The sequence below is a fragment of the Nothobranchius furzeri genome, chromosome 17 (genome assembly GCF_043380555.1).
Source record: "Nothobranchius furzeri strain GRZ-AD chromosome 17, NfurGRZ-RIMD1, whole genome shotgun sequence".
Classification (NCBI taxonomy): domain Eukaryota; kingdom Metazoa; phylum Chordata; class Actinopteri; order Cyprinodontiformes; family Nothobranchiidae; genus Nothobranchius; species Nothobranchius furzeri.
The window spans coordinates 43353241-43376287 of record NC_091757.1 but is presented as its reverse complement, the minus strand read 5'-3'; the positions used below and the strand labels follow the sequence as shown (position 1 = coordinate 43376287).

General features: G+C 42.6%; 1 protein-coding gene across 2 annotated transcripts in view; it reads left to right on the top strand.

Moving 5' to 3' along the window:
- The first annotated feature begins 15288 nt into the window (after window positions 1-15288).
- The window catches only part of rasa1a (RAS p21 protein activator (GTPase activating protein) 1a), a 33255-nt gene continuing 25496 nt past the window's right edge, over window positions 15289-23047 (top strand). For both annotated transcript variants that reach the window (XM_015972485.3, XM_070546086.1), the window contains exon 1: window positions 15289-16067. In XM_015972485.3, coding sequence (XP_015827971.1) covers window positions 15520-16067 — 548 coding nt within the window. In that variant the 5' untranslated portion in view covers window positions 15289-15519. The remainder of the gene's footprint in view (window positions 16068-23047) is intronic.

The window sequence follows — 23047 nt, the reverse complement described above, 5'->3', positions numbered from 1 at the left end:
CCTAACTTCATCACTTTGGAAGCAGCACAGTTTTACAACATCAGCTCTGGCAGAATTGTGCACTCACTCACACACACACACACACACACACACACACACACACACACACACACACACACACACACTCACTCACCTCTAGCCTGTAGCCTCTGATCACTTTGCTGATATATAGTGAAGGCTATAGCATCATCTAAATTAGCTTTGCTGAGTTTGTTTCTTTGTTACTGAACAACAGAATGACAAAAGGTTTTGAAAGCTGTTTTTTTTAATGAAGCTGAAGTGTTCCCTGGCCAGCCGAGAGACAAAGTCCCTTCAGCGTGTCTTGGATCTTCCTTTAGATGTTCTCACAGTTGGATGTGCACAGAAAACCTCACCAGGAAGGCGTCCGGGAGGCATCCTGACCTAATGCCGGAGCTACCTCAGCTGGCTCCTCTCGACATAGCAGGTCTACTCCAAACCTCTTCCAGATGACCGAGCTTCTCATCATATCTCCAGCAACCCTGTGGAGAAAACTCATTTCGGCCTCTTGTATCCTTGATCTCATTCTTTTAGTCACTTCCTGTCATGGATTTTATCAATATGTTTATCAATAACCCATTTCCTATAGTCGGAGAGGAAAAGGGAGACAATGAACAACAAGTCAAACAGTTAAAACTGTGGCAGATGCACGGGGCAAAATGCACCGAACATCTGGTCACAGAGTTTATTTATTAGAAAGGGAGAGATAGTGTGTGTGTGTGTGTGTGTGTGTGTGTGTGTGTGTGTGTGTGTGTGTGTGTGTGTGTGTGTGTGTGTGTGTGTGTGTGTGTGTGTGTGTGTGTGTGTGTGTGTGTGTGTGTGTGTGTGAGAGAGTGTGTGTGTGTGTGTGTGTGTGTGTGTGTGTGTGTGTGTGTGTGTGTGTGTGTGTGTGTGTCTGCGCGTGTGTGTGTGTGCGCGTGTGCGTGTGTGTGTGTGTGTGTGTGTTTGTGTGCGTGCGTGTGTGCGTTTGTGCGTGTGTGTGTGTGTGTGTGTGTGTGTGTGTGTGTGTGTGTGTGTGTGTGTGTGTGTGTGTGTGTGTCTGAATGAGTGAGCATGCAGAGAGGCATAAAGCAATACATTTACATTCAGTTGATTGAGTCCATGATCAGGAATTAATAAACATAAGATTTTCCATAACACCACCCAAAGCTCATGACGTGTAGGTGAGAGTAGGAACATAGATTGACCGGTGAATCAAGCTCTCGCTTCAGCATGACAGTCTAGTACAACGCCCTCATCATTGCAGGCGCAGCACCAATAAATCGGTCGATATCACGCTCCATTTTTCCCTCACTCATGAACAAAACCCTGAGATACTTAAACTCCTCTATTTGAGGCAGGGCCTCACCCCTGACCCAGGGAAGGCCTTCTACCCTTTTCCTATTCAAGACCATGGTCTCAGATTCGGAGGAGCTGATTCTCATCCCAGCCGCTTCACACTCGGCTTCGAACCGCTCCAGCAAAAGCTGAAGATCACATTCTGACGCAGCCAACAGGACCACATCATCTGAAAAAAGCAGAGATCTGATCATTAGGCCTCCAAAACAGATCCCCTCAACACATTGGCTGTGCCTAGAAATCCTGTCCATAAAAGTTATGAACAGAATCAGTGACAAAGGGCAGCCTTGACGGAGTCCAACTCTGGACACTCAGAAATGGCTCTATGAGCTCGACTCACTGCCGGCAATGCAGACCAAGCTCTGACACCGGTCATACAGGGACCGTATCAGAGGGCCTGGTACCCCATACTCCCAGAGTACCCCTCACAGGGCCCCCCGAGGGTCAAATGCCTTCTCCAAATCCACAATACACATGTAGATAGTTGGGTGAACTCCTACGCATCCTCCAGGATCCCCCTAAGGTTATAAAGCTGGTTCAGTGTTCCATGGCCAGGACGAAAAACACATTGTTCCTCCTGAGGTCAGCAGCACACCGTCACCTCTATAAACAGTGTTGGTAGTGCACTGCTTTCCCCTCCTGCGGTGCTTGATGGCCAGAATCTCCTCAAAGCCATATGGAAGTTTTGTTCCATGGTCTCACCAAACTCCTCCCATGCTCGGGTTTTTACTTCCTTCCTTTAACTGGCTAATTGCCTCAGGATCTGCTGATTTTGGATCAAGTTGTTCACAAATGAGCAGAAATCTGGGATTCGTGCCTAAGCAGCCTTAAACATCCACACCATGGATTCACAGCTCAAGAGGGAATTGATGAAAAAATATATGTAATTGAAAGGTTGGATCACAGATTATTTTAGGTGTTTTCATAGCATCATATGCATCACGTCTTTCTTTCTTTCTTTCTTTCTTTCTTTCTATTCACAGATCTGATGTTTATTAAATGGAAACTATGGGTTTTGTCGTTATTAATTAACTGTTGTAAAACCGAAAGTGAAACTCCTCTACTTGCCATGCATTTGTCTTTTGAGCACCTTAATCTAACTGCTGAAATGTCTCCTCGGTCTTCAGTATTTTCTACAGGAGCAGTTACAGTTAATCACTAAATCAAACAAATCAGCTGTGTTCACAATCTGAAACGTGCAGGAAACTTGCTGGACGCAGACTCCAGTGATGGCATGTCTTTACTAAGACTAACTGGGACTGGCCCGGACACTCTGAAGGTGCAAGTGTGATATTCTGGCCACAGGGGGTGGTGGGGGTCGGAGTTATACTTCATCAAACCTGGAAAGGGTCAGTTTAGCACATACTGGCTCAAGAAAATTATTTAAAAGTAAGAAAAAGTTGCATAGTATTCCTTTAAATCACATTTAAATTAGGATTTGGGGAGAGCAGCTGGGAAGCAGCAGGGACATCTCCAAGACTGTAACTGCACCCAGGCTTTAATCCTGAGTTGCCATGGTTGCCATGTTTTCTAATCAGATCATGTTTCCCAAAAACCATTTCTGAGTGTCTATTTAGCTCACACTGAAAGCAGACGTAATAGATTTGAACATCCTGTGAATGGATGTAAGTCAGTCAAATGAAACAATTGTGTAAAATAGAATCACAAGACTGCAAAACTCAGCAGCCTGAGTTTCATCAAAAAATAAATAGCAACGCTGCAGTTGAGTACTCTGAGACCGAGCTGTGACAGGATACAAAGCAGGTACTGTTTGTGACGCTGCTTTAAACTTTACTCTTGCTCCCACACATTCAGAAAAAAAAAGATACACAGTCTGGCCAATTGCAAAAGAAATATTTAAATGTAAAATTAAAGTGCCTGTTCTGCAAACAAGGAATCATTGTGTGGGCAGTTAACACACAGTCTTGCTACAGGAGAGGAGACAGGCTAAATGAACAGAATCTCTACTTTGTCACAGACTGTACACCCACCTACTGTCACCGACTAGCGTCAGTGTCCTCTCTGTCCAAAGGTTGCAGCCAAAACAAACGTTAAAACATGAAATAAGGGAAGCATGCAGAGGCATCTTCAGTGAAATTCATAGCCACACATTTGTTTCGAGTCCTGAATGTTTGTACAGGTCAGAAACATTGTCCCTTTCATGTTTAAAGGTTTTGGCGACTTGCAGGAATCCCAAACATAGGGACCAACGGACGATTATGCAGAAAGTTAGTCAGCTCCACCCTGCAAACATGGGGTTGTCTTTACATTTCATAAGTTGCATGACACCAAGATCCTGCTGTGGCATTGTCACATTTACCTTAAAACTACAAAAATCCAAAACTGGAGCCGATGGTGAGCAAAACAACCATGGAAAAATCTCACAGCAGAGCGCTGAGGAGCGAGGAGATGGCATTGGCACAGAACAGAAGGCGCATTACATTTATACTGTTGTTTTATGATGCCTCACTTTAAGAGGCATTGGTGAGTTAATAAGACCCAGTGAGGTTTTTTTTTTGTCATACCTTTATAGTAAAAGCTTAACAATAGCCTCTAGTCTGTTCACCTGATAATAGAATAAAAGAAAAAACTTCTGCTTCTGTTAATGGCTGAGGGTCTTTACGAAATGCTGCTGCATTCAGTTCAGCCCACTGGTGCTGAAGCATGGACGCACAAGCTGACAGAGTTAGCTCAGCGTAGCTTCTGCAACTCTGCGGGCTCACAGACTAAACATGTCATTCTGTGTCATTCTTTGGCCATAATGAAAGATAAACTTAGATATTGTACGTTCAAATTGAAGTAGTTGTCATTTTGAGAATGCATGATAGGAGATATGTGATCTGGGCAGCAGTAGCTCAGCACGTAGAGCAGGCTGTCCAGTAATTGGAAGGTTGTAGGTTTGATCCCGGCTCCCGCCTGAGAATGCTGCTGTTGTGTCCTTGGGCAAGACACTTAACCTGCGTTGCCTGCTGGTGGTGGATGGAGGGACCGGTGGTGCCTGTGTTAAACAGCCTCGCTTCCATCACATCAGTGCACCCCAGGACAGCTGTGGCTACATTGTAGCTCATCATCACCAGCGTGTGAATGTGTGTGTGAGTGGGTGAATGACTGATTGTGTTATGAAGCACTTTGGGGGGTTGTAGACCCCTAAGAAGGCACCATACAAATGTTATTTACTTAAATTATTTGCTTTTTCTTTTTGGCATGGGGGACCCACATATATCAATATGGGAAATAAGGAGACCATGTCGGTATATTGGTACAAAACCCGACATGGAACATCCCTATAATATACTTTTATATATATTAAGTTAATTTATGTGTCTTAAGCAAAAATCCTTTGAAACTGGGTAGAACTTGGAATATTTTTGGGGAATAATGTTCAGCTATAATAACTTTAAGTTGTAGCACAGTAAAATTCACTTAATTGTCTTTAGTAAAGGCTGAAGGCAGAAATCTGAGTTGACTCTGAAGTTTAATTAGATCTGTACTCAATGACTGTCTTTCTCACAAACATAGGCAAAAAATACTATTATTAATTATTGTTATTATTTTAATTATTACTATTATTATTATTTCTTTTTTGTCTTTTGACAAAAGGCTACAACACAACTTTATTTTGGTAATTTTGTCTTTGCCTTACTTCAGTCTACTATGTGCATACCTCAAAAGCACTTCTAAAATCATACGAGTAAAGAAAATGTATCAGTGACTAGGTTAAGATTAGTGTTGGAATAGAAGCAACACCCAGACTGCTGTCCTGTCCTCTCCGTGGGAGCGTATGGTGCACTGCTGTGACAGTCAGCGTTGAACATGTCTTTGGGGATGCTCCATTATTTACAGTGTGCCTTCCTGCAGCCCCGATGAGACATGACAGAAGCCACAGGAAGCTTATGAATTAAACAGAAGGGCCTAAAAGCACAGGGGGAGGGTACTGTGTGATTGGGGAGGCCTGAGGACATGGTACAGCACCGAGGCTGCAGATTGCCGTGCACATGTTCGCGCAGCCTTGGGGGCTAAAGAGAAGGTGAGGAGGGCAGAAAGGGACACGTGAGGACACAACCAGTGAGGAGAAGTGATTTTGTTGATGGAGAAGTAGCTTATAGAGTCTGGAAGAAAACAAACTGAGAGAAAAGCAGTTAATTTGGCAGGATTAAAATAATGCCACAGCTACATTAAAGTAATAGCTAAATGAGGGATAGCAGTGGTAATTTATCTAGGGAGACAATAATCCCTCACTGAGGCAAATAAAACACAGGAGTGGGGGATGATGTCATGCAGTTTGTGGGCAGTCAGTGGGGTGTGTTATGTCTCAGCTGTTGATAAAATAAGCTGGGTGGTGAGTAGCTTCTGGTTTCTGCTCACAAATCTGAATGGATGGATGGGATAACCTCATTTAGGCAATGACTCATCTGACCTGATGCAGCCAGCCAACAGGCAATGGTTGTGGTCTATAAAACACTCCAATGTGCAGTCTATTGTAATACCCATCTAGCTTTAGAGAAGAAAATCTGATTTATAGAGGCTAAAATTGCAGACATGAATTTTGATGTCTCAGGCTGAATTTACCGACATCCAACAGCCACAAGCTCTGCAGGACTATCATATTCTCTCTCTCTCTCTCTCTCTCTCTCTCTCTCTCTCTCTCTCTCTCTCTCTCTCTCTCTCTCTCTCTCTCTCTCTCTCTCTCTCTATCTATCTATCTATCCATCTATCTATCTATCTATCTATCTATCTATCATCTATCTATCTATCTATCTATCTATCTATCTATCTATCTATCGCTCACATGCACACATTGGTGTGTTTTATGGTTCTGATTTGTAATGTTTTACAGGAAGTGCCTCTAATGACAGCCACATGCATTGGCCACAAGGAAGCTGCTGTCCATCTCTTGTGGCATCCCAGACGGGAAAAGGAACCACCCAGACCACTGGTGCCAGAGTGATATCATCTGATAATTAACCTCAAACACGGGCACTGAGCCACGCAGTGCATTTCAATACAGTGAAAGGTCTTCATCATTCACCTTCCCCATTTACATTTAGGGGTTTTCTTTCTCCTGCACGTACTGATCCTCTGGAACAAGGCAAGTTGGCTCGTCACATAAAAACGTGAAGTTGCAGAACTGCACGTACCTTAAATGATGCCAAATTCAACTAACTAGTTGAAGAATTGATAGAAATAAAAATAATGTGTCTTGACATACTAATAGTTTGCCTTGATTATAACGTTTGAGGTTTGGTGCTTTGTAGAGCATTCAAAGGGAACATATTGTGCAAAATTCACCTTTTGTATCTTTTAGTTCATCCATGTGGCTCTCAACTGATTCTATAAACACTCCAAATTAGAAAAAAAATCTGTCAATTGTTTGTTGTCAGTGTTTGGTTTTAAGAATTATGTTCTTAAATCATGCCGTTTCAAAAAGTCCCCATTTATGATGTCACAAACGAGGAAACTAAAATAGAACCACCTCTTACGTGCAAACGAGAGCCTCCTGCTGGAGGAGCAGCAGCAGCTCTACTCTGAGCTTGTTCTGGATATTGGAGCTTCTCAGCTTATAGCAGCCTGAGTAGGGGACGGGTGGGTGTGGCTCTCAAATAGCTCATTCTGGAAGGTACTGAAAATGCCAAGAATAAAAATGCTGAAATCGCTTTCTGTGAGAGGGATTTAGTGCAAAGAACTTCATAAACATGTTTAACATTGACCATAGACTCATTATAACTTAAGAAAAAAGGTCAAAGTATGCCCCTGTTAAAGCTAAACAAATTATTTTAAGTGTCTGTACATTTTAACAAAAAACTGGAGGTAAAAGAGGGAAATAGATACATGCCCTGCATGTGTTTCTTCCTCAAATGGTCTTTCTATATTTATCACTAAATAAAGACGAAGCAGAGCTGAGTTAGTTGACACAGCAACTGTTACAATGACATTTATAGGGTGATGCTGCTTGTGGGTGCTGATAACTCTCATCTGACATTACCTGCATTGCAAACTTCAGTTTTTTCAGTCGCCTTCATCAAAGATGCACAAAGCATCTCACTTTCTGTAGAAGCCTCTGTCTCAAAACAACACCGCCCAGCCCATGTGTGCATTCAGGAAGCAGCTGCAAACACCCCCATGCTTGTCCTCTCTGAAAAGAAAGTGGGAAACAGCCCATGTGACTATGGAGAAAACTTTTTTCTGGTCAGTTTGTTGCTTCTGTGCGTGTCAGAAAAGAATAAATAGCGATCACGAAAACCACTTCTCTTATTTTGCACTGCTGAAAAGAGCAAACCAGACATCGATAAAGGGTTTTGCCACAAGAGGTTATGAGCAAAGTATTTTTTAGATTAGCTTACTGTTGAGGTTTTCCACTATAAAGCCTCACAGCGACCTTTAACCCCTTTGTGGCATATTAAAGGTGTGTTGCATCAAGCAGATTGGCACATTAATTCTAAGGAAATTCTGAATGAGGCACAAATTGAGAACAACAGTGTAAATGGAAACAAATGCATTTTGTACACAGAAAATATGTTACTCTATTACCCTGTTTTACATATGCCACATTAATATTTAATGTTACACATGTCAGCTCTGCTTGGTGCTTTCTTTAACACTGTGTAGTTGTTTTGCTAAACAGGAAGTTTAATTAAACAGACCACAAAGAATTTAGCTAGAATTATACATGCAAAACCTTTGCTGAAGCCTAAAGTCTTATCCAAGCAACCGAAAAGCTGAATATGACACTCTGTTCTACAGCAAATGTTCCCAAAAGTTACTTGTGTGTTATTTCTGAGTTTTTAAGTACAAGGAATAGCATTCTGCCTAAAATTTTATGTAATCTTGGCAGACCCACATTACATTAAACTTTGAGCATCTGTTAACATTGGCCATGGCATGAGGAGGTTTTTAGAAACTCAAGTAATCTTAGAAGACCATCCTCCAACTCCCGGGGACATTCGATCACGCTTTCCATCCACTCATCCCTCTCATTTTTCTGTTTTATTTAAACTTTCAGGGTAATCCAGTGAATAATTCACACAACTTCCTAAAAGCATTCTGACTGAAAGGGCTCGACTCACCCATGCACTGAGATAATTGAAACACACATACAGTCCACGTGTGGATGTGATCGTGTGAGACTGTCACCTCACAAACTTGTCTTTCAAGCACTTTTCATGGGGTTGGCTGACAGGTATCAAACAAATGTAGAATAAAGTGAGGGTTGTGGCTGGATCATGTGTGACGACTGTGTCATAATGAGAAGGTGCAGGTCCCATTGGCTAGTGCTGCAGAAGCTTTAGGTTTTCTCTATGACCTCAGACACCGAACCACACAGGATGAGCACAAACTTGCTGCAGCAGCCTGACTACTCGCCTCGCCTCTGTCAGTGTTCCCCAGGGCAGCTGTGGCTACATAGTAGCTCATCACCATTAGTGTGTGAATGTGTGTGAGAATGGACGAATGATACACTGTAGTGTAAAGCACTTTGGAGTCCTTACTCTGAGAGGCGCTATACAAGTGTGGGTCATTTATCATTTACTCTGTCGTAAAAAGAAATGTGAACTCTATGACTAAAGTGACTAAAAAGGTTAATGTTTTACAATTAAAAATGTAGTCCATCCATCCATCCATTTTCATCCGTTTATCCAGAGTCGGGTCGCGGGGGCAGTAGCCTAAGTCGAGAGGCCCAGACTTCCCTCTCCCCAGCCACTTGGGCCAGCTCCTCTGGGGGAATCCTAAGGAATTCCCTGGCCAGGTGAGAGACATAGTCCCTCCAATGTGTCCTGGGTCTACCTTTAGGCCTCCTCTCAGTTGGACGTGCCAGGTAAACCTCACCAAGGAGGCATCCAGGAGGCATCCTGACCAGATGCCCGAGCCACCACTACTGGCTTCTCTCAATGTGGAGGAGCAGCGGGTCTACTCCGAGCCCCTCCCCGATGACTGAGCTTCTCACCCTATCTGTAAGGGAGAGCCCAGCCACTCTTCGGAGAAAACTCGTTTCGGCCCCTTGTATCCGTGATCTCGTTCTTTCGGTCACTACCCAAAGCTCATGACCATAGGTGAGGGTAGGAACGTAGATTGACCGTTAAATCGAGAGCTTCGCCTTCTGACTCAACTTTCTCTTCACCACGACAGACCGGTACAACGCCCGCATCACTGCAGATGCAGCACCAATCCTCCTGTCGATCTCACGCTCCAGTTTTTCCTCACTCGTGATCAAGACCCTGAGATACTTAAACTCCTCCACTTGGGGCAGGACCTCATTCCTGACCTGGAGAAGGCATTCTACCCTTTTCTGAATCAAGACCATGGTCTCAGATTTAGTGGAGCTGATTCTCATCCCAGCTGCTTCACACTCGGCTGCGAACCGCTCTAGCGAAAGCTGAAGATCACGTTCTGATGAAGCAAACAGGACCACATTATCTTCAAAACGCAGAGACCTGATCCTCAGGCCACCAAAACACATGCCCTCAACACCTTTGCTGCGCCTAGAAATCCTGTCCATAAAGGTTATGAACAGAATTGGTGGCAAAGGGCAGCTTTGGTGGAGTCCAACTCTCACTGGGAACGAGCCCGACTTACTGCCGGCAATGTGGACCAAGCTCTGACACCGGTCATACAGGGACCTAACAGCTTGTATCAGAGGGCCTGGTACCCCATAATCCCGGAGTACCCCCCACAGGGCCCCCCGAGGGACGCGGTCAAACGCCTTCTCCAAATCCACAAAGCACATCTAGACTGGTTGGGCAAATTCTCACGCACCCTCCAGGATCCCCCTACGGGTATAGAGCTGGTCCAGTGTTCCACGGCCAGGACGAAAACTACATTGCTCCTCCTGAATCTGAGGTTCAACAATTCGATGGACCCTCCTCTCCAGAACCCCTGAATAGACCTTACCAGGAAGGCTCAGGAGTGTGACCCCCCTGTGTCACGGTCTGAGGTATTTCCCTGCTGTCACTCCCTGTCTTTTGAGTTTCCCTCTGCAGGTGGGCGTGTCTGGAGGTGACCAAGCTGCAGCAGATCTGCTCATCAGCTGGCCAGGGGTATTTAAGCAGCTGGGAGACTCCTACACTTCGCTGGATGATTACTCTACCTGGGTACCTTCTATCAGCCACTTGAGAAACTAATTCGAGCTCTGTAACCTCTTGAGAACTAGATTTGTTTTGTTTTTGGATTTTTGATATTTGATGTGCTTTGGATTTTGGATTTTGCCTTTTTGACCTCCTGCTCTTGTTCCCAGACAAACCTACACACTCATCTCTGACTGGCAGAACTCTGGAGCCCACACCATCTGGATCTCCAACTCCGCTCGTCTCTCAGCCTCTCCCCTGGCCAGAACCACCTCCAGCTGCCCACCTAACCTTCCTGGACCTCCCCAAGCTCAGCTCCCTCCACGTCTCATTTCTGGATCTCAGTCCCTGCTACCCAGACCGGACCACTCCTCCCTCAAACCAGTTCCCACCTCTCCAGACCGTAAGTCCTCTGCACAAGTCTGATTCCCTGTTCCTTCCGCAAATTGGATCTAACTCCGATCTGTCCACAGTTTTCCCGCACCAGCTTCCTCGTGCAAGAACTCAGCTACGTTTACGCTGCTTCCTTGGTTTCCCTTCAATAAATTCTTTAAAACATTTTACACCGTCTCAGATCTGATTCTGTATGTCGTGGGTTAGATTTCTTCACCACAACATGACACCCTGTAGTTGGAACACACCCTGCGGTCCCCCTTTTTAAATTAGGGGACCACCACCCCAGTCTGCCAGTCCAGTTGGACCCCCGATGTCCACGCGATATTGCAGAGCCGCGTCAGCCAACACAACATCCAGAGCCTTAAGGAACTCCGGGCGGATCTCATCCACCCCTGGAGCCTTGCCATAGAGGAGCTTTAAAACTACCTCCGTGACCTCAGCACCAGAGATTTGAGAGGCCAATCCAAAGTCCCCAGATTCTGCTTCCTCACTGGAAGACGTGTCGGTGGGATTCAGGAGGTCTTCGAAGTATTCTGCCCACCGATCCACAATGTCCTGAGTAAAGGTCAGCAGCACACCGTCCCCACTATAGATAGTGTTGGTAGCGCACTGCTTTACCCCCCCCTGAGGCACCGGATGGTAGACCAGAATCTCCTCGAAGCCGTACGGAAGTCTTGCTCCATGGTCTCACCGAACTCCTCCCATGCCTGGGTTTTTGCCTCGGCGACCACCCGAGCCGCATTCCGCTCGGACTGCCGGTTCCCGTCAGCTGCTTCTGGAGTCCCACAGGTCAAAAAGACCTGACAGGACTCTTTCTTCAGCTTGACAGCATCCCTAACCACCGGTGTCCACCAGCGGGTTTGAAGGTTGCCACCACGACAGGCACCGACGATCCTGCGACCACAGCTCTGGTCGGCCGCATCAACAATGGAGGCACGGAACAAGGTCCATTCAGACTCAGTGTCCCCCCGCCTCCCCAGGAACATTTGAGAAGTTCTGTCAGAGGTGGGAATTGAAGCTCCTTCTGACAGGAGACCCTGCCAGATGTTCCCAGTAGACCCTCGCGATACGTTTGGGCCTGCCTGGTCTGACCAGCATCCTCCCCCACCATCTGAGCCAACTCACCACCAGGTAGTGGTCAGTTGACAGCTCCGCCCCTCTCTTCACCCGAGCGTCCAAGACATGCGGCCGCAGGTCAGATGAAACAACAACAAAGTCGATCATCGAGCTGCGGCCTAAGGTATCCTTGTGCCAAGAGCTCATATGGACACGTTCATGTCTTAACACGGTGTTCATTATGGACAATCCATGACTAGCACAGAAATCTAGATGTTGTTTCAAAAGTGTAAAAATGTAGTTTATTCCTAAATTTCTTGAAATCAATCATTCATCACCTACACATGATGGCTTGCTTATTAATCTCAGCTGTTGTCTTAAAACAGTTTCCAAAATGCCATAGTAGTTCATGTGATGTTCCTTTATAAATCTCCACCCTACCTGAGCGAAGGTGTGAGTGTTCTGTGACCGTGTTTCCATTCAAAACCTAGCTTGTTCTGTAGGTTCTCTAAAACAGTTTTAAATCTGAAATTTGGTTCCTATTTATTTTAAAGAACTATTCACTCTGTTTTTTTTATATTTCTGAGGAACTCAAAAAGGTTGATTCTGTAAGTAAAAGTGCTGACATGGAAGGTCTGTTATGGCATGATTTAAAGCTCAGTCGTGTGGAATTCGTGGAGCAGGAAAAATGCAAGTGTAAATAAGACCAGCAGCAGCAAAATCAAACACTTCTGGTGCATTCATGGATCAGGTCCAACAGGAGACTCTGAATATTTCTGCCAAAAAATATCCATGCAATGTGAAAATGACAACAGCGTAAAGGTTTATAAAGCGCTTTTTACATGAACTGCTGTGAAATGTAGATTTTAGGTGTTTTTAGATGGCAGCATTCCAATGGATATGTGTTCTGTCAGTGGTCATTCAGAAAACCATCAAAAACTGACAACATAGTAATTATTTATACTTTTCACACTGAAATAAAATCCAAATTGGCCAACATATCTCACTAAATGCTGAACAACAAGCAAGTTTATCCTAAAAATCTGTTCAAATACCTAAATTTGGTGTCCAAAACAAAAACACACAATTATCACAAGGAAAGTGGACATTTTGCCCATGTGCTGTTGTTGAAGGCAATGAAGTGTTACGATAATATAATGATGAAAATGGATGGATGCCTTCAGTAGACACTGAGTTGGGCTCCCATGGTACTCCCATCAGTTCCCATCCTTTGACATGTTATGGTGAAACAGAGCAGAACAGGCCTGCTGCCCCACATCTCTTTCACACTCTTTTCTGACAGTCTGTCAGCATCGGCACATCCTCGTTCTGTAACACATGCACACAGTGAGAAAAAGAGGAAGTCAAAAACATGAAGGTGTGGGCAGATGCGGATTAAAATTAGCATACAAACAGTCTGAACCTCTGGGTTTAGGCTTTGAATGATTTACTCTGATCAAATAATTTTGTTGCCAACACACAGACAAGCTGATCAGGTATGAGGCTGACGCTTTCATATCATCTGCCAAGGAAAAGAGATAAGATTGCTCACAGGATACAGCTTAGTCTGGGAGGATGCACAGGACACAGGTGCACTACCATGAGAAATATAGAGTGAACACAGCGTCAGTAGCTTTAAATCATCTGCAAACAATAAATACAAAGATGATCCAGCAAACAATTAAAGTGTTTAATGTTAAAAGTTCAGGTTTGTGTATATTTGTCTGTTTGGCAGTTATTGTCAAAAGATATAACTCACATGAGCTAAGTCAATGCTGGGTTTTAGAATTCACACATCATTGACCTTCTGTGTCACAGGACTTTAGGGAAGTCTGTGTTTTAGAGAAGATCACAGTCATAAGCTCCATGGTGGCCATGATGTGAACAACGTGCGTCCCTATGTGCTGTAAAACTGTTTTTCCATATGCATGCTAACCAATTATGTTCTGGGAAATTCAAAAATGAGAAGACATCAAAGAGATCATTGTAGAACAAAGAAAACATGAGTTCATAAACTTAAAGTTGAGTGAGGTGAGAGAAGAAATGGACATGTGAATATAATTTCCACTTTTACAGCAGCTGCCTGGGGGCATGACTGGAAATGGGTGGAGAATAACAGTGACCCACAGATGATTGTCTGGAAATGACAAATTTTCTTTCTAATCTGTATAAAAGCCAAGAACCGCCACTTGAACCACTGCTTTTTTGAGATTATAAATTAACTGTCTTATTATCATGAGATAGCCAAGATCATCCTCATGGGATAATGGGTTGATGTGGTTGTAATGATCAATAAGTGAGTTTTGCTGATAATTTGGAAAAACAAACAAACATTGTCTGTCGTCATGACAAAAAGCTCCATTTATGAATAAAAAATAACAAAAATACAAGATTGGAGGAAAAAAAACCTACATTTTATACAAAAGTGAGGATTGATTTCTCAACAGAGGAGAACAATCAACTAGTGATTACAAGATAATGTTTTAACATTTTAAATGAAATTCTAAACATTTACTATACATCAAGTTCATTAGAGGAACATTGGTCCATGTCAGGGATGCCCAAACTTTTCAAGAAGATGGCCTATTGGTTAAAACTCCTCACGGGCCAAAAAAATTCAACAATATTTTTAAGAATTAAAACATTATTTAATATTTTTTATTTGTTCTGCTCAAAAGGGCCTATATATATATATATATATATATATATATATATATATATATATATATATATATATATATATATATATATAGTACAATTTTTTACATTAAATATTAAAATATATCAATTGATATGAACATCCACCTGGGGAGACCCTTTGTGATTTTTCCTATTGTACAACGCAAAGCACTTTTTTGTGTTTTTGTTGATTTACCAAGACAATCATCCAGTTTTTAATCAAGTTCACAAAAACGATTGACGATGGCATGGATCAGCGTCGTTCCGCTCTTTGTTCTATTAGCTGCGTCTGCTCGGTGAGTGGAGCCGAGTCCGACGGAGGAGAGAAAAGCAACGGAGCACTGAAGTGGAGTAGAAGCTACCACCCCTGAAAATAGAAGCGAACTTAGCCAGTGTACTTAAGGAAAAAAATACTTTATTCAGTAGAATTGTTGTTTTTATAGAATGGCGAATCATTCCAAGAATGTAATAGACAAGGTTCGATTGTTTGCGGTATCTTGTTGAGACACCGAACTCGGAACGAAAGAAAACAACAACACTGGAAAAGAGACGGGATTACGCTCAACAGTGACAATAAAACAAGACTCGTCGACAAGTGGTTTGTCTGGTGCTGAGGGTGAGGACCCAAAATATACGTAAAAATCTGAAAACAAACATTCGAGAAAATGTACGCATGTTAAATTTTTAACTAGCGTTCATATGTGAACTTTAAACACAGGAAACAATGAAAACCTAGCCAACAAGAACTCATCAAGTGTTTCAGAGCTGCTAGTGTTAGCTCGGCTGTCTTGTGGCGAGCGAATGTGTTGTAAAGCTAAGTTAGCTGTTGGCTAATGTTAGCCGTCTAGCTAGTCGCGGTTTTGGGAAACTTTTTCGTGTTGTTCCTCCGTAGCCCGAACACTGACGGAATAGTCTGAGAACGGAGGGGAAGGGCAGGTTCCCTTCTGGACTTTTTCCCCTCTGCGTAGTTTTTAACATGATGGCTGCAGAGGTCAGCAGTGAAGACACGAGTTCGGTCACGACAGGGACAGGGGTGGCAGGCGGAGGAGGAGGCCCCGAGACGGCCCCTTTCTCCCTCTATCCGAAGTCGAGCCGAGTGCGAGTGAGTGATCCGGGACCAGGGCCAACATCGTCAGCCGTTCGGCAGCATTCAAACACCTCTCCGGACTCACTTTCTGTCATTAATGTGGGCTATCCCATGCATGGTGGGGATATGACGGGACCAGTGTTGCCCGCACCAGGGAGTAGCGGAAAAGAAGGTGGACATTATGGTTTTCTAGGAACAAACTCCGGGACAGTGGGCGGCATGTGCTACTCTTCTAACTCGGAGGCACCAACTAGCCAGATTTCACCCACATCATCAGGTCCGGATGACCCCGCTCTCTTTCCTCCACTGCCGCCACCTCCTGCTTCTTTGGGCTGCGGGGGTCTCGGCGGCACCATGGATGAAAGCGACATACAGGATTTGCCGGAACAGGATGACGACGAGGTGGAGTTTCCGCTCTCTGCACCTCCCACAAACCAGTAAGTAGCACAAGAAAAACGACGTCCTGTTCATTGGAACTTAAAAACTACAATTTTAAAGTATCCTGTAGTTTTTAAGGCTTCCTTCCTTCCTGCTGTTGTGCTCCTGACGTGTGCAGAAGCGTATGTTTACTTATTTTCTGCCAAAAGTTGGTGTGGAAACTATATATTTTTGCACCCAAATATTTCTTTTAACTTTTAGTTTTGCATATCAGAAACAAGACTCACCCAAAACAAAACTAAGCAGTCCAGATGATCCAAAAAAGCATAAAAGATTCATGCAATTGTAATTTTTATATTAAAACTTTTAGACATTTTGATAGTAGCATCCAGCAGGGGAAAAGGCTCTAGCATATTATGCTTCATTCATTTAGCCTCACTTGTGTCTCAATCATTAACTGATATTTAGTGATTTGCAATTTAGCTTAATATGATGAAAAATAGCATATTTATATAATCACTGATGCAGAAATGTAGCCATTTCGGTTTGGGAGTGGCTTTTGATATCTGCATATTAATAAACATGATAAGTAGACATTTACATCCAAAGAGTTGAAACAGTTGCTATAAAGGAAAGAACCAGCAAACGACAAAAAAAAAAGACTATCAATCATTCAGAAATCAACATTGAAAGGGAGATCCGGCATTACAACACTGCTTATCATCGCATTCTGGAGGCCACACTTTTAAAGAACACTTTAGGCTCCTTACGTTCAACTAAATTATTACTCAAAGTTTCTTTAATTTACCAAACAAACTAGAGGAGGCAGACACCAAGCTGTCACAAAGCAGGAGTCATGGCACTGACCTGTTTCTGGTCTTGTTTCATTTTTCTACGTGGCTTTATCTCCATGTTTTTTCAGGCACAGCGCTTTGATGTTGACCTTATTTTGTTAACTACCAAGTTTTAAATGCTCCTATGCTGTGCACTTTCTTAGCCACTTAATTTTTAAGTAAATTAATTTGATCACACTGTGGGCTCTTCTGCGATTCTCATGGTGGCGTCCTCTGTTATCACAGTTTATAATTGATTGACTCATCAAATAGCCAGTGGAATTGGAAAAACAGCAAAGTGTCATGTGGAACCCTCGTGGCTTGCTTTTGCAAACTGAGTAAGAATGATTGTGATTGGTGGGGCAATCCACGCAGTGTGCCAACAAACCACATGACGTCTAAACGTGTCCTGCACGAATATATCGCCCCTCTTCATTTTTTGGACTGACAAATATCGCTTGGAAAGTTTTATATATATCACCCCAACCTTAAAATACAGCCACACTGTCTTTTTTGTACTATTGCATATGCTTGAATACCCAATACATTTTTTTACAAACTTTGTGTCTTATCAATAATCTATACATATACAAATGCTTTATCTGTTACATTAGAAGTAGAAATGGTTTTCCAAGAAAAAAGCCTTTACTTTGTTTGCACCATTGTTTACTGAAGTAATCTTTGAAGTCCTTCAACAAAACAGACTAATTAAATTAGGTTTTTATTTCAAGTGTAAGGTATTTGCAAAGCCTTTTTGATTCCAGCATCAGATCTGCAGCGTTGGTATGCAAACAAGCACATGTCAAAATCCATGCACATGCTAGCACTTACAGACTCTAAATTCATCCCTCCCATTGGTTTCAGCGTCATTAGAGAACTGCTGAGCTCTCCCATTTTTAGCTCATTTTGTGAAATATGGAAGTGACTGTGGATTCAGCTCTTATTTAAGAGCTACTCTATATCTCACTGTCAGGCTGCAGAGGAGCTGGAAGGCCAAGCATTTTACCAATCTTGTGTGTTGTTGCTGCTGTTGACTTTTGTCAAAGGTTTACAGACTTTGTGGGTTAGTACTAGTTTATCAGTTTGCTGCCCTTCACAAGGCTTAGTGAAACAACATTGTTTTAATTTAGAAATATGAGAAAGTATGTCAGTATCAATGTGAATTCTTCATAAAGTGATGAAGCAAATGACTCATCCCAGGTCTTTAGCTGCAACTCAGGCTCATTTAGACCCTTTATTAAACTTCAGCAAGACCCAAAGAGGTCACACACATTTTGTTTTTTGCTTTGTGACTTTTTTGCTGCTGTTGTGGTGATGAATAAGACTGAACCACATCTATTTTAAGATATTTAGTTATCAGTGAGCTATGTGAAGTGTGTGGGAAAGTACCCATAAGGCTTTAACAGAAACTGAATATCTACATCAAGCTAAAAGGTTTAGATGCAAAGCCACATTGTGTGTGTGTGTGTGTGTGGGGGGGGGGGGGGGGGGGGAGTAATTGTTTTATGCTTTAAATTATTTTGTTTTTAAAATGGAACCCAGAATTTCCTTTTTTGAACATAAACTGTAAAGTAATTTGTTTTAGGTGTGCAAGTGAACGGTTCCAGAGTAAGGGCTGTGTTTGCTCTGTCTTGGTCGTTTCCTTCTTGTGTCTGTCTTTTTAAGCAAACAAGTTGAGCTTTAGGCTATACTTTGCTTGTGTCAGTGTTCAAAGACAAATCATATTTTGTCTTGTAGCTTTGCCCTGGTGGATGTAAACATGGAAGTCACAGTGGGTAAGATCTGTTTTTGAGTGAATTGAACCTGAGTTCTGAAAAACAATTGGTTCAGTTCATGCTTGATTTTTGCTTTTACAACTCTGTCGTTTTATGATGTTTAATGTTACTGGGTGACAGTGGATCAGGGGTTAGTAATTTGCCCTGTAATCGTTGGGTTGCCAGTTCAAACTCAGGCTCTTTCGTTTTCAGTCGTGGTGCTCTTTCGCAAGACAATTGATATGGACATTTTCTACCAAACCAGTGAGACACACAATAAAAGATGGAGCGTTCTGTCTTTTGTATTATTTATTTCCGAAATCATAAAACACCTTGCCTCTTGGTGGTGGTTTGGAGGGACTGGTGGTGCTTGTGTACAGCAGCCTTGCCGCAGCTGTGGCTATGATGTAGCTCGTCACCATCAGCATGTGAGTGGGTGGCTGACAGACTGTAATGTAAAGTGCTTTGGAGTTCTCGGACTTATGAGCTCGATACACGGGAGGCAACAAACGACCGCGATCAGCGAAATTCGTCGCTGTCGCTTTCATTACCTTACACACGGGAGGCGACCCGCGGCAGCGGCCTGCGGCAAAGCCGTTGACGATTTCTGTTCCATGGCGAAATCGAATCTTCCGTTTCGCTTAGTAGGAGGGAGACCCACGATTATCGCTTTGTCGTGCATGTCTCATTGAAAATGAATGGAGGAGAGGCGATGTCGCCTCCCGTGTATCGAGCCCGTAAGAACCTTTCTATACATGTGCTGATAACCTATAAAGTAGCTTTAAACCAATCATCATTTAAAATGTATGTAATATCTGTCCTTTACCACGTGCAAGTTAGGGTTGCAGTGATAAACCATTTTCACCATAACAACGTACGAGGTGTGAAATGCTAACGTCTTGCTTCTGATTGGCTTACAACAGAGCAACTCTTCTGCTGTCTCCGTTTGCTCTTTTGTCTTGGGTAAACGATGAAGTGTTTTATTTCTGCAAGTTACCCAAGCCTGAACATGCTCCTCCCATGTTGTGGAATTGCTATTGCTAATGGTTAGCCACTGCCAGCCGAAATGCCCTCTGTTCTCTCCTGGCCACTAAATAATCATCTTTCTGTGGTCCCAAGCCAATTTGAGTGAGTCCATGATTGCTAATTTTACGTTGTGATGTTTAGTTGTGTGGCTTTTTCTGACCTGATCCTTTCCCTATTTATGTTTTTTAGGCAGCTAATCCAGGAAACGGGGGCTTTGATACTATTTTCACATTCTGCATTCATGTGAAACTGTGAACTTCCACCATTGATGTAAACAATGTGTCTCGTGAGATTTTAATATGCTCTATTTCTTGATTAAAGACACTGTTTTTAAAGATAAGATTTAGTCATAGGACCGGCATCTTTGGACTGTACGAATGTTAAACTGGCACATGATCATAATTTGTCATCTTTACTGTAGTCCATTTCATTCACCTGGAAATACCTCCACCAGTGACACACAGCTCCTCCTCTGCTAACTGGCTGCTACCATTCGTCAGCCACTTCTGCTTCTTGTTTTTAAGTAGCTTGCATTCATTTTATGGTTTATTACTGCCAGTCATTGGGCTAGAGCATTTGTCCACAAACTAATCATGTATGACAGAGGGAAACAAAGCTCTTGTCATGCTAATATCAGTTCTGTTGTATTGGAGCACTTTTATGAGTACATGCACATGGTATTGGCTCAATGCCAGAATCGGCAACGGTGAGTCCCTAAAGCCCAGTCAGAACAAAATACTTAACAGTTAAGTAATCACGGTTTAATAGTTGTTTGTTATCTGAATACATCTACACAGACACCCCTAATCAATTAAGATGCGTTTTTGGACTGCTGTGGACTTTAACAGCAAGCTGAAGTACCTAGAGAAAACCCACACACACAAGAAAAACGTCTACCGTCAATACAAAAAAAGCCCAACTGAAGTACTGTCTTGCTGTTAAGTGATTGACCATGCTAATCATTACAACATGCATCATTTTATTTATTTTGTATAGAATGGATGTGGTACTCTGAGTTTTCATGCTGTGGATAACTTAAAGTGATCATGTAATTTGAGCTCAACTCTGTGTTCCTGCTGAAACTATGGCCCTGCGCCAGAGCTTAAACAAACAGCACATTGGGAAATGAGTGGTTGATTTTGAGTTTCCACGAAGATTAGAAGGGGTTTTAAGGCATGAAGGGTTTCCCTGTGGAGGTGGTGCTAAGAGGAAGGAAAACGAGTAAAGAAAAGTTGGATTTGACGATCAGCGGCTGCGTGAAACAGTTTATCAGATTTACATGTTGGCTGAAGAAACACTGCCGTAACAGGATTGATAACTCTTTACCAACACAACCTAACATCCTTGTGCATGCAACGTAAACAGTCTGAAGCCCAAAAGGCCCGTGCATGAACTAGTCTATAATATACTTCAGTTATTTCCTACAAAGGTTGTTCACACCAGCAGCAAAATCATAACACAGTTGATTTGTATTATTTAAACTGATTCAGTTATTATACAACAAATCGAACAGTGGGCTTAATAAATACTTTTGAATATTACTTTGGGCTGGGCAATGTGGCCGAAAATCAATATCACAGTATATTGAGGAGTTAACCTCGATAACAATAAATGGACGATAACTACACGTATGTGCAAAAAAATAGTTGTCCACTAGATGTGGCTGCCACGCATATTTCTTGGGGGGGGGGGGGGGGGGGGGGGGGCTTGGGGAGAAATTACGACACGTCTCTAAATAAAGTCAAATTTTCTATTACAGAGAGGAGACAACCCATAGAAGCACTAATTTGATCTCATTTCAGAGAAAAATAGAACAGGTCAGATGCACCTAATAAATAAAATAACTAACAAACTCAGGAATCTGTTTCTTTGCTTCATTGTTCTGGTGCTGAAAATATCACTAATGCGGATCAAAGGAGATACACAGATGAATGCACCTCTTATTATTTGGAGACTACATTTACTGCAGCTGGCAGAGGCAGAGATTGTTTCTATTGATGCACAGAATTTACCGAATCATTTTAAATTTTAATAGGGGAAGACTGCAGGAGGGAGCGGTAAAATACAGGGGGTCCCCAGCAAAAACAAGAAACTTTACGAGTCTGATGAAACCCGCTGGTTTTCCATCTGGCAGTCACGGGGCAGCTCCAACGACCCAGTGGCTGTGCTGGGTCAATGTTATAGAGCTCAGTCCGGCTCGGCAGAGGGTGAACGAGCCGAGGCGACGTCGTGCTCTGCTTAAGAAGTGTTATTTTCCCGCTTCAGAAGAAGCATCCAATGTGTTTTTACGCTTTCTCCGTCACGTCGTTAAGTTGTTAGCGCCACGCGCTAACACGTCAATAGTGCAACGTAGCCTGCTGGAGGTTTTACGGGTTCAGATGAAACACCCGACCCCTCAGGCTGCTCACACATCGATCTTAAGTTGTCGCTGTTGCCCTCATGCCGTAATACAGTATTAGATGCGGTTGAAGTCAGACATGAAAAAAAAATTTTTTTTACATGAATAAGTGATGCTTAGCCTGGTGGGGGGAGGAAAACCTGGCCTAATAAGCACTGGAGGAAACCCTGTCAAGATAGTCAACACTTGTTTATCTTAACGCTATTGAAACATGTAAACCACAAAGCATTATATCCACTGCTACTTTTCTAATTTTAAACTCAGTAATTTATGCTGTAACTTCACCTTGCCCTGCCTACTCCTCCTTGCTGCCTGCCGGCTGTGATCACAAGCGACAACTTAGTAGTTCCTGCTGCTTCTTCGGGAAACAGCGCAAAAAAAAAAAAAAACTTGGGATCTTGTAGGCGTGGTGGTGGGATTTCAGCCGTGGCGGCCCGCCATGGCTACGCCGATGTAAGGGAAACTCTGGATTCTTTTGCATTTATTTACATTAAATGCAGTGCTTTTTAATCTCAGTCACAGGCAGACGAGCTTATTGGTGGACTTTTATGTTCCAGTGAAGGATTATGTAACTAGAAAGGAGTCTTCCATGCTTTTATTTTAATATTGACAATTATATTTACTATTAAATGTATTATTTTATTGTTTTTAAATCTCTGAATAAAGTATTTTTTGATAGTTAGAGCAGGCATTTGCATATTCTTTATGTTAAAATTTGAACTAACATGTCTATTTTAAATATTTTTTTGAGAAGTAAAAATGGAAAAAAAGGTTTACCTTAAAATAATTTTTGCACTTTTTAAATAAAAAAAATCAAATAGTTTTGGCTTGAATTTTAAACCTTATCTTTCAAAATTTGGGGATTCAATACAGGTTAATAAAAATAAAAGATATTTATTAATAATCCAGCCTGGTTCTTAAGAGTTGTATTTTTCTGCCGTTTTAATTGGTCAGTATGAACAGAATGGTCATGTTAGTTGTCCTGAGTGGATAAGAAAAGCTCTAAACAAAGCTACTTTACAGATGGT